Here is a 12,105-nt window from a genome sequence, read left to right on the forward strand (position 1 = left end):
CGGAAGGCCTCCATCTTGAAACAACTTTTGATGAACCGCCCCTTGACGGCCAACATACTGACGAACCAACAGATACTGAGCCTGCCGCCCCTGATACTGAACCGGCAGAACCAAACCGGGCTAATCCAATGAAAGACACTGAAATTCCATCATCATCCACCAAAAATCCTAATGGCCAAGGGGATGACGTTATTATTACTGGAACAGGCCACAGCTCTCCTGGTCATCTCGTCATTTTGGCTCAGCATAGTGCCAAAGAAGAGCAAATTACCAGGGATAAAGGTAAATGGAGCAGCGACTTATCAAACTATGCTCATCTTAACGCTGATGAGCTTCATTCCGGCTTCTTGAACCGTCTGCACTCAAACCGGGATTATGAAGCCGGTTTGGTGAATTTGATGAAAGAATGATATGAGGTAAATGCTTCTCCCTTGTACATTGATTTATAGCTGAAATAATATTCCAAGTAGCCTCCAAGAGCCGTTTTATGATTGTCAATCATAAACCGGGTCTTTGTAACACTTCAAGCATCCCATCATTGATCCTTGCAAAGGCGTGTCCTCAATCATAGATAAGACTCATGTTTGAAAAAAAATTAGATAACATTCTGCAGCATAGCCCCCAAAGGCCGATTTAACTTGGCAAGTTAATCCGGTTTTTAATCCACACCACCGGTTTAGAACAAACGTACATTAGCCCCCAAGTGTCAAGGATAATGCTTGCATTGTTCTGGAGACTTGTATAGAGGGTAGTATTTGAGAGCAAATAGGCATTAGCCCCCAAGTATGAAGTGGATAACTTGTTATATGCTTTATACTTAGTGCATAAATATGTTGTTTTGTTGAATATACCTTCAATGTTGCAGGCTGAACTGAGAAGCAAAGATGCCCAAAACTCTGACTTACAAGAAAATGTGAAGTCTCAACAAGCCGAAGCTGCAAAAGCCAAAGAGGAGCTGACGCAGGCCCTGGCCGAAATGGAAAAATTGAAAGAATCCTTCAACCAAGATCATGCTGAATGGGAAACCGAAAAAGCCGGTTTGATCAAAAGAGTTGTAGATGCCGAGGAAGCCCTGAAACCGGTGGTTGAAGAACTAGCCGGTTTGAAGCGCCAAATCAACGCTATGACCTCTGCTATCTTTGGTAAGTGTGTGCTTATGTATGTTGCACCAGTCAATGAATCTTAAAACTGACCAAAATGTTGATAAAATCTTTTGCAGGAACTCGGATCACTCATCTTGGTGCAGATATGTGGATGAAGCTCAAAGCGGCATATACATTGGTTGAGCAGCTATACTCTGGATCTCAGCGAGCCATTAGTACAGTGGCTTATAACAAACCGGCGACAACGTTGATTAAGGAGACCCTTGAGAAGCTGGGCATGTTACCGGCGCGTATTGTCGAGTTGAAAAGAGCCGCTGCGAGAGAAGGAGCATTAACCACCCTTATTCGAGCCAAGGCCTGGATTCCAGACCTTGAAGCGGAGGATATCATTAAAGGGTATCCAGGCGTTAAAGAAGACGGTTCAAACTTTGACAATGATGATCTTTGGTGGCTGACCAAACAGATGCGGCCAGCGGCCAGCAAATTGGCTGAGGACACCAATTTGTCCCATTTTCAACCGTTTTATGATGCAGAAGGGAAAAGACAGCCGGCCGATATCCATGAATTCGAAGAACTTGTGCCTCCGATTCGTAAGCACACTTATGCCCCTGATGTTAACCCTTGTGATCTTATCCATGAGGAAGGAGTGTTCCAAGCTTTAACCGGAATTGATTGGTCAACGGCTGATTTCCAGTGGTTGGGGAGGGATGAAGAGGTGCCGACACCAACTGATCCGCAACCGTCAAACCGTCTTGATGAAGAGTCCTGATCTGGTCGCCGGTTTATATGGCTACTGTAAAAAACAGTGGCACTGTTTGAACCGCTTTGAAGCTTCATGTAATAGGATAGCTGAAACTTTGTTTATCTGCCATGCCATCGAGCATGTTTCATAACGCTTTGTGACAATTTGTGCCGCCCTTCAGGATATATTTTATGCATAGCCTATGATGACTTGCCTTCCTGGGTCCAAAAAACTTAAAAGTGTCTAGCGGTTTACCACTAAACATGTCATAATATCCAGGAAGTATATAGTACTTTAGCTGAATAATCAAGTGTTTGTACAAAAAATAATGTACAGAACATACCTTATTGATTGACCAAATGTGTATACATCAAAGGTGTTTAACACCAACCCGATACGTTTGATAATTTCATCTTCATAATGCCGGCCTATCTATTAAACCGGACCAGTATAACTACCGGATTTTCTTTATAACACTGGTGATTTAGTCAAACTAGACCGGGTCAATGACCACCGGTTTATAATTGATCATGTGCCAACAACTGGTGGTTGGAAAGCAAGCCGGGTCAAGGACGCCGGTTTATCAAAAAATACTTATGATTGTCAACAAAAGAAATTCAAATAGGAAAATATGCGAGGCTTTTTATGAGCTGCCAGGCTCCAAATCGAGGCTTTTCATGGGCTGCCAGGCCTCTAAGTTAAACCATTTAACAAAGCCTTTTAAGATGGGCCTCCAATTAACCAATCATCGTTTTAACTGTGACAAGTTCAGGGTCTGTAAAAGATTGACTTGTCAAACGTTCGATGGGTCATGCCAGGATTACCTGGATAGGAGTGGCTTACTTGATGAAGGCAGGTTAACCCGGGGTTTTAGGTGAATACACCAGGCTTCCAAGCCGTGGCTTGATAGCCAATTACGAGGGTCCTTTCAAACTCTTTATTGCTTTGCAAAAAAGAGCTCCCAAGTAACTTTGTGAGCGATGCTCAGCGTGTGCCTATGTTTGAGTTTGTACTGTGTACAATACTCTCTTTGGCTCCACAAATTTTTCCTTGTGTGGCTGAAATGCCTATCAAGAGGTGTAGCTGTGGTTCAAACATAACCAAGCCCCCTAGTGATTTTCTTTATCTTTATGCAGCTGCTAAAGCCGGTTTAACAAAGACTCCGCTTTGACCGTTAACTTGTAAAAGCACACATATGATATAAGAAAGACCAGATACCCCGCTTATAACGGAGGCTCCGGTTTATTATATGGTATATACACTGTCATAAATATGTATAGATGAAGAGCCTATGGCTTCAAGTATAGTAAGGCCGAAGGAGAGCTATGTTCCATGGCCGCTTTGTCTCCTCCTCCGATTGACGTGAGTCTTCATGCTCTCGAACATCAATGAGGTAGTAGGATCCGTTGTGCAGATTTTTGATGACCACAAAGGGTCCTTCCCAAGGGGGGATAACTTGTGCATATCAGTGTGATCCTGGATGAGCCGGAGCACCAAATCACCTTCTTGAAAGGTTCTAGTTTTAATCCGGCGGTTGTGATAACGTCGAAGATCTTGTTGATAAATCACCGAACGTGCTACTGCAAGATCCCGCTCTTCATCCAACAGGTCCAGAGAATCCTGACGTGCCTTCTCATTATCAGCTTCAACATAAGCTGCCACGCGGGGCGAATCGTGACGGATGTCACTAGGAAGAACCGCCTCCGCTCCATAAACCATGAAGAAAGGCGTGTAACCCATAGACCTATTGGGTGTGGTGTTGATGCTCCATAACACAGAAGGTAGCTCCTCGACCCAACAACCCAGCGTCCGCTTTAAGGGAACCATAAGCCTTGGTTTGATACCCCGTAGAATTTCTTTATTTACCCTTCCGCTTGACCATTAGATTGGGGGTGAGCCACTGATGCTAGATCAAGCCGGATGTGCTCACGTTGACAGAATTCTTCCATCTCTCCTTTTGATAAGTTAGTACCATTGTCTGTTATAATGCTATGTGGAAAGCCAAACTGGAATATCACCTTTTTGATGAATTGAACCGCCGTGGCTGCATCACACTTGCTGACTGGCTCTGCCTCTACCCATTTAGTGAATTTATCAACTGCTACTAACAGATGGGTCTTCTTGTCCTTGGAGCGCTTGAAGGGTCCAACCATATCCAGCCCCCAAGTTGCAAACGGCCATGTAATTGGAATCATCCGCAACTCTTGAGCCAGAACGTGCGCACGGCGGGCAAACTTTTGACATCTATCACATCTTTTGACTAAATCCTCTGCATCAGCATGCGTCGTCAACCAGTAAAAACCGTGGCGAAAAGCTTTGGCAACTAACGACTTTGAACCGGCATGGTGACCGCAATCCTCTTCATGAATTTCTCGCAAAATCTCACAACCTTCTTGAGGAGAAACACATCGCTGAATTGCTCCTGAAACACTATAACGATGTAACTCCCCGTTGAGTATGGTCATGGACTTGGACCGCCGGATTATCTGTCGAGCCAACATTTCCTCAGCTGGTAACTCGCCCTGGTTCATGTAATCCAGATATGGGATCGTCCAATCCGGTATGGCATGCAGAGCTGCCACCAACTGAGCCTCCGGATCAGGAATAGCCAAATCTTCTTTGGTTGGTATTTTGACTGACGGATTGTGCAATACATCAAGAAAGACATTGGGCGGAACCGGTTTACGTTGGGAACAAAGACGACTTAAAGCGTCTGCCGCTTCATTCTTCCTCCAGTCTATATGGTCCACCTGATAACCTTTAAAGTGACCAGCCACTGCGTCCACCTCTCGCCGATATGCAGCCATGAGTGGGTCCTTAGAATCCTAAGTGTCAGACAGTTGCTTAGCCACTAGATCCGAATCGCCGAAGCACTTAACCCGGCTCAAATTCATCTCTTTAGCCATCCGAAGACCATGGAGTAAAGCCTCATATTCAGCCACATTGTTAGTACAAGGGAACATTAAACGGAGGACATAACAAAACTTGTCACCTCATGGGGAAGTTAATATGACTCCATCCCCTGAACCCTCTAACTGTTTGGACCCATCAAAATGAATAGTCCAATATGTATTATCTGGTTTCTCCTCAGGTGCCTGTAACTCCGTCCAATCGTTGATGAAATCTACGAGTGCCTGGGACTTGATCGCCGTGCGGGGTATATATTTGAGCCCGTGAGGTCCAAGCTCAATGGCCCACTTGGCAATCCGGCCAGTTGCCTCTCTGTTTTGAATGATGTCGCCCAGAGGAGCTGAACTGACCACTGTGATAGGATGGCCCTGAAAATAGTGTTTGAGCTTCCAGCTTGCCATAAACACCCCATACACCAGTTTCTACCAATGTGGATACCTCTGCTTTGACTCAATGAGCACCTCACTGATATAATAAACCGGCCGTTGAACCGGATACTCTTTGCCAGGCTCCTTGCGCTCTACCACAATGGCTATGCTGACAGCCCGGGCATTAGCAGCCACATACAACAATAATGGCTCTTTATCGATCGGTGCTGCCAGCATGGGCGGTTCCACTAGCTGCCTCTTCAGATCTTCAAATGCCTTATCAGCTCCCTCACTCCAGAAAAAGTTATCTGTTTTCTTGAGCATCTAATATAAGGGGATGACCTTCTCTCCAAGGCGGATGATAAACCGGCTCAAGGCTGTAATCCGGCCGGCCAGACGTTGCACATCGTTAATACACGCCGGTTTAGCCAAAGACGTAATTGCTCCAATCTTTTCCGGATTAGCCTCAATGCCTCTGTTTGAAACCAGAAAGCCTAAGAGCTTGCCTGCCGGGACACCAAAAACACACTTCTCCGGATTGAGCATCATCTTGTAAACCCGGAGATTGTCAAAGGTTTCCTGTAGATCATCTATCAATGTCCCCTCCTTTCTAGATTTGACCACAATATCATCCACATCGTATGAACATTGCGCCCAATTTGCTTATGAAGGCAATTCTAAACACATCGCTGGTAAGTTGCCTGGGCACTCTTGAGTCCAAAGGGCATGAAAACATAGCAGAAGGCTCCAAAGGGAGTTATAAAGGTTGTCTTCTCCTGGTCCTTAACTGTCATTTTGATCTGATGATAACCAGAGTAAGCATCCAAAAAACACAAACGGTCACAAGCCGCCGTAGCATCAATTATCTGATCAATGCGAGGGAGAGCAAAGGGGTCTGCAGGGCAAGCCTTGTTTAAATCTGTGTAGTCCACACACATGCGCCAAGTGCCGTTTTTCTTAAGAACCAGCACCGAATTGGCTAACCACTCTGGATGAAAAACTTCAACAATAAATCCAGCAGCCAACAAACGGGCTACCTCTTCACCTATAGCCTTGCGTCTTTCCTCGTTGAAACGGCGGAGGAACTGTCGGACCGGTTTGAATTTAGGATCAATGTTGAGTGTGTGCTCAACGAGTTCTCTGAGTACACCTGGCATGTCAGAAGGTTTCCATGCAAAGATGTCCTGATTCTCACGGATGAACTCGATGAATGCGCTTTCCTATTTGGGATCCAGGTTAGCGTTGATGCTGAACTGTTTGGATGAATCGCCAGGGATAAAGTCGACCATCTTAGTGTCTGTAGCTGATTTGAACTTCAATGCTGGATCATGTTCTGTAGTTGGCTTTTTTAAGGAGGTCATGTCTGCCGGATCAACTTGCTGCTTATAGAATTTTAACTCCTCCGTGGCACAAACCGACTCAACATAAGCCGCATCGCCTTCTTCACACTCCAAAGCAATCTTTCTACTTCCATGTACTGTGATAGTCCCCTTATGACCTGGCATTTTAAGCTGTAGGTAAACATAACATGGCCTTGCCATAAACTTAGCATAAATCAGCCGCCCAAACAAGGCGTGGTACAGACTTTTGATCTTCACCACCTCAAATGTCAATGTTTCTGACCTTGAATCGTAGTCATCTCCAAAAGCTACCTTCAAAGCTATCTTACCAACAGGATATGCAGACTTACCAGGCACCACACCATGAAATACCGTATTCGACGGTTTAAGATCCTTATCTGTCAACCCCATACGGTGAAATGTATCATAACACAAAATATTGATACTACTTCCCCCATCCATGAGCACTTTAGTGAACTTGTATCCCCCAACTTGAGGGGCTACCACCAAGGCCAAATGACCTAGATTATCAACCCGGGGCGGGTGATCCTCTCTACTCCACAAAATAGGTTGCTCCGACCAGCGTAAATACTGAGGTACTGCCGGCTCAACAGAGTTGACTGCCCTTTTGTGAAACTTCTGATCACGTTTGCATAAACTAGTAGTGAAGACATGATATTGCCCGTTGTTCAGCTGTTTGGGATTGCTCTGATAACCCGACTGCTGCTGCTGACTCCCCTGATGGTTGTAACCTCCCTGGTTGCCTTGGTGTCCTTGATCGACGTGTCCAGTTTGATTGCCTGGAAACCCTGAACCGGAACCACCACCTCCGTGACCCGGCCCGTGGAAACCTCCTCCTGAACCGCCGGGCAGGCCGCTGTCATATTGGAACATATTGGAATTCTTGAAATCCCGCATGATATAACAATCTTTCCAGAGATGTGATGCCGGTTTCTCCTTCGATCCATGCTTTGGACAGGGCTGATTTAACAAACGCTCAGAATTGTTGCCTGGACCTCCACCCCTCTGGGGCTGCTTGCCTTTACGACGCTGGCCATTCTCCTGCACACTGGTATTTGCGACAAAGTCCAAACCACTGTCGGCCTTGCGCTTACCAGTGTTTCCATGGCCTGCCGGATTATGTTGTTGTCCTTTGGCATAGCCGTTCCTCTTACCCTTCTCCGATTTGTCCTCCTCTGAATCCGGATCCTTGGTATTATCTGAATCGGCATATTTAACCAAAGCGGCCATGAGTGTTGACATGTCGTTGCAGTGACATTTGAGCCTTCCCAACTTCTGTTTCAACGGTTTGAAACGGCAATTGCCCTCTAACGTTAACACTGTGGTGTCTGCATTGATACAATTTGATGAATGCAAAATCGTCGAGACCCGTTTGACCCAATGGGTCGTGGACTCCCCTTCCTCTTGGACACAAGCGGCCAGATTTACAATTGACATTGGCTGCTTACATGTATCCTTGAAGTTCTGGATAAAACGGTGCTTCAGTTCGGCCCATGATCCAATAGAGTTGGTCGGCAAGCTCTTCAACCAAGTGCGAGCTGTTCCTTCCAACATCATGGTGAAATATTTAGCACACACCGCCTCATCCACATCTAACATTTCCATTGCCATCTCATAGCTCTCCACCCACGCCTCTGGCTGCAAATCGGCGGTGTAATTTGGTACCTTACGAGGTCCCTTGAAATCCTTGGGTAGTCACACATTATGCAAAGCGGGAGTTAAACACGGTACCCCTAAGGAACTGAACATCGCCCCTGGCTCCACGAAGGCGGTGGGGTGAACCGGAGTATGCTGTCTGCTCCGTGTCGAGCTGTCAACTCGGCCTCTCGACGTGCGCGGCCATGGTCCACAACATCTTGCGCATTAGCACCTCCCCCAGCCGGGTTGTTCCCTCGCGGCGAATTTCGGTGACGTGCACTACTGGACACGGCCGGTTCATCCTCCACCTGTCTGCTATAACTCCGGCTTGGACGGGGAGTGGAATGAATCCTCTCACGGCTGTGTGAATATGCTTGTTGTTGATTTAGTGTTGTCTGAAGGAGATCCCTGGCCCGACGCGCTTCCACTACAACTGGTGACTCGCCGTCGGTTGGAAGGGCCGCCAGGCGTGAAGCGGCGGCCACAATGTTGTCCAACGGGTTGGAATAATGCTCGGGCGGCGTTGATGGTACAACATTATTCTGGCGAGGCAGGTCCGTCGTGTGCGGCTGAACCGGCGCTCCTGCTCCCGGCGCCCCCGCCCGGTTTAGTGTGGGTTGGTTACCAGCTCCTGCACCTGCGTGTTGAAAAGATTCTGCGGCTCATAAACCGACGGGAGACGTGATCGGTGCCTTCTTCTCATGACTTCCTCTGAAGCATTCTGATCCAGTCTAATCCGGTAAGCCTGTGCTTCCAACTCGGCCCTCTCCGTAGCCATCCTGGCGTTCTTTGCTGCCAGGTCCGCTTTAGCCTGGGCTATATGATCTTTCACTTTTACAATCTCCGCATCGTGCTGATCCCTGGCTGCTGCGTCTACCTTCGCGGACATCAATGTTGCCAGAGCGTCGAACAAATCAGACAAGACTTGGGCCGGAGGTGGCGCCGAGCTTCCTGCCCCTGCTGGTGTGGCCCTCGTTGAACCGGAGAGCATTACTGTGGCGGTAGATGAATGAGGCGCCGATTGTGTGATGGCCATGAAGATGGCGGCCCGGTTTGGCAGACCGGGGGAATCCGGAATACTGTTGCCCTCGGATCCTCCCTCAATCCGGCCGTCCTACAACTGGTAAAGCGATTCGGTTTCTCCAAAAGACTCGTCATCAGAGCAGACTACGGTTTCTCCATCGGACACCGGTCCGTCCTCGTACCCCGATCCATGGACGACACCTACGAAAACATGCCTTGCCTCGGGCTGAACCGGCGAAGAACTTGCACGCCGAGCCGTTTCGATGATGTCGGTGCAGATGTCCGGCTCGGGGGCCGGTTCGCCGATCTTGCCGATGAAGACGTGAATCCCACCAAAGGGGACCCGGTACCTGTATTTGATTGAATCGGCCTCGGGACCCCATCCTGCATTGTCGATGTAGAGCTTGCCGCGGCGACTCTTCGTCATCCGGCCCACGGCGTATCCCTTGAGTCCATCGAAGCTGCCCTTCAAGAACTCAAAACCATCGTGCGATAGTCCCACGGTGGGTGCTAACTGTCGTGGGTTTGTCACGGCAGATGTCCTCGTGAAAGGACTTAGTCGTGGAGCCATAGCAATGGGTTAGCTTAAAGGGGTTAAACCGGACAAGGGGACACGGGAGTTTATACTAGTTCGGCCCCTTCGATGAAGGTAAAAACCTACGTCTAGTTGTGATTGGTATTGCTAGGGTTTCGAAGGCCAGGGAGCGAATCCGCTTTGTCTAGCTCTCGAGTTGTTGTTGTCTCTAAACCGCGGCCGGGTCGTCCCTTTATATACATAGATTGACGCCCGCCGGGCTATAGAGTCCCAAAGCCGGATTATAAACGTATCCGGTTCGGCCTCTCTCTTTCTATCTTACTATACAAGTTACATGACTAGGCCGGTTTACATTTACAGACTGTAACCCGGCTTTGGGCCCTCCGTAAAGCGCCATCATTTTTACATCTTCATGGGCTTCTAATCTTCAAAGAGTCAACCCGGCTACATAAGGCCGGTTTACCTCCAGTAGTAATATCCCCAACAAGAGGCACGACCATGCCACTCGCGAAAGCACAACCGTGCCTCTCTCGAAAGCAAAACTATGACTCTCGCGAAAAAAATGCGGCTTTTCACGCAAAATTTTTTCAAATTTTTTTTGTTCCAAAAGTTAAAGAAGACCGATAAAAACCGAAACGTCGAAAAAAAGGAAAAAACTGTTTTAAAAGTCGAAAACGCGTGCGAAAAATAAAAAATATCCAAAGAGAACGCCTAGAGCGCGACACGTGACGGGTGGCTGAGAGCGTGCTAAGTGGCGCTGATCATTATGAGCCTCCCGAAGAAGCGCTCGTTAACTAGTTGCTCTCATTTTATTGTGCTAGCACCTCGTCTAAGCATTCGTGTATTGAAAGATGTCTGACAGCTGATAGCGAGAATTGTTTAAAAGTTAATAATTTGAGGCCATCTTTTATTAAATCCTTTTTGTAGGCCGTGAAATAAGCGATGGCCCATTACAACCCCACATTTGAAAAGAAACAAATCGAAAGTCCACATTTCCTCGAAAATTAATAATCGAAAGTCCAAACCGCTGACAGCGCTTCCACGCACCTAATCAAGGAACGTCTGCAAAAACTCGAGCACCTTGTCGACATCTTCAGGCAAGACACCCTTCACCGCATCCGCCATCCTGAACCGCTGAGCCCACGCGGCCAGGGCCGGCGTCCTCGCCGCGTCCAGGAGCTTGATCCCGATCATCTTCTCGATCACCACGAACCAGCCCAGGTAGCTGCCGAGCACAACGTCGACGAACCCGATGCCGTCGCCGCCGAAGAACGGCTTCCCACCGGAGCATTCCCCGAACGCGCCTTCCAGCGTCTCCATCGCCGAGATGGCCCGTACAGCCGCCTCCATCTTCTCCTCGGTCTTGCGGGCGAACAGGATGGTGAACCACGGCGACCCAACCTGCAGCACATCCGTCGCATCGAGCTTCATTACTTCCGCACAGGAACAGAGCAAAGAAAGAGCGGGCGGTGAAGAGACGGCGATGCGTCGCGTAATACTTGCCTTGTCGTCGACGTAGGCGGCCCAGAACCGGGCGGTGGCGCGCTCGTGCGGGCCGGCGGGGAGGACGCTCGGGCCGGCGCCTCTCCATACCTCGTCGATGTACTGCACGATGACCTGCGACTCCGGGATGGGCTTGCCGTTGTGGATGAGGACGGGCACCTTCTTGTGCACGGGGTTGGAGGCGAGGAGGAGCTCGCCCTTGTTGTGGAGGTCTTCCTCGACGTACTGGTAGCTGATCCCCTTGAGGTTGAGCACGATCTGCACCCTGTTCACGAACGGGCTGTCCCACACGCCTAGCAGCTTCACCTCGTCTCCTCCTGCAGCCGCTGCCATTGACACGCCGTGGCTCAGCGCTTGGATCTCTGGGTTCTTGGGATGTGCTGGTGATGGGATCTTGGATGCTGGAGCCTTGGACTTGAAGACGACTGGTTATAAACGAGTGGACATTTCGGAGTTCGGGGAGTTCATCGCTGCTGTTAGGTTGTCTATAATTCGGAGCTTTTTTATATGTTTGGTGATCAGGTCGGTTAATCATGGGCTCGTGGCAATCGAGTGAATTGATGTGCCAACTGAAGATTAGTCATTGGTGATATGGAGTAGAACAAAGCTTGTCTCCCACATTTTTTGTTGTTGGAAAAAACCTAGTATAGGAGAAAAGCGCCGGTAGGTATCTTTTTTTGCGAAAAGGTACCCTTTTTTTTTTGCGAACAGCTGGTAGGTACCGTGCTGCACGCATCGGATCATCAATCAAAGAGATATATGCGCCTCTCGAGCTGTCGTCCAACGTGCACGTAGCGCTCCGAGCAATAATTCGCGCGCGAGAAGAGAACCAAACACATTTCTCTCGGATCATCAAAGAGAACCACTCCGGGCAACAACACGTAGCACTCCGGTGTAGCGCTGCAGGATCTCAGCGACGAAT

The 12,105-nt window shown here is 48.4% G+C and overlaps 1 protein-coding gene across 1 annotated transcript; it reads right to left on the reverse strand.

Moving 5' to 3' along the window:
• Positions 1-10,540: 10,540 nt before the first annotated feature.
• Positions 10,541-11,738, reverse strand: LOC119272334 (probable glutathione S-transferase GSTU6). Its single transcript, XM_037553840.1, has 2 exons — positions 11,184-11,738; positions 10,541-11,081 (listed from the first exon to the last, which is right to left on the reverse strand). The coding sequence occupies exons 1-2, from the start codon at positions 11,514-11,516 to the stop codon at positions 10,728-10,730; spliced, it is 687 nt and encodes a 228-aa protein (XP_037409737.1). The 5' UTR covers positions 11,517-11,738; the 3' UTR covers positions 10,541-10,727.
• Between the last annotated feature and the right edge of the window lie 367 nt (positions 11,739-12,105).

This window comes from Triticum dicoccoides, chromosome 1A, assembly GCF_002162155.2.
Source record: "Triticum dicoccoides isolate Atlit2015 ecotype Zavitan chromosome 1A, WEW_v2.0, whole genome shotgun sequence".
In the NCBI taxonomy this organism is placed as follows: domain Eukaryota; kingdom Viridiplantae; phylum Streptophyta; class Magnoliopsida; order Poales; family Poaceae; genus Triticum; species Triticum dicoccoides.

What these genes read in the sequence shown, in the direction of transcription:
- LOC119272334 (XM_037553840.1), bottom strand. Translation starts at nt 11,516, where the DNA reads ATGGCAGCGGCTGCAGGAGGAGACGAGGTGAAGCTGCTAGGCGTGTGG. An exon ending in CCGCCTACGTCGACGACAAG is followed by an intron (nt 11,082 to 11,183) that starts GCAAGTATTACG and finishes GATGTGCTGCAG; the next exon opens with GTTGGGTCGCCGTGGTTCAC.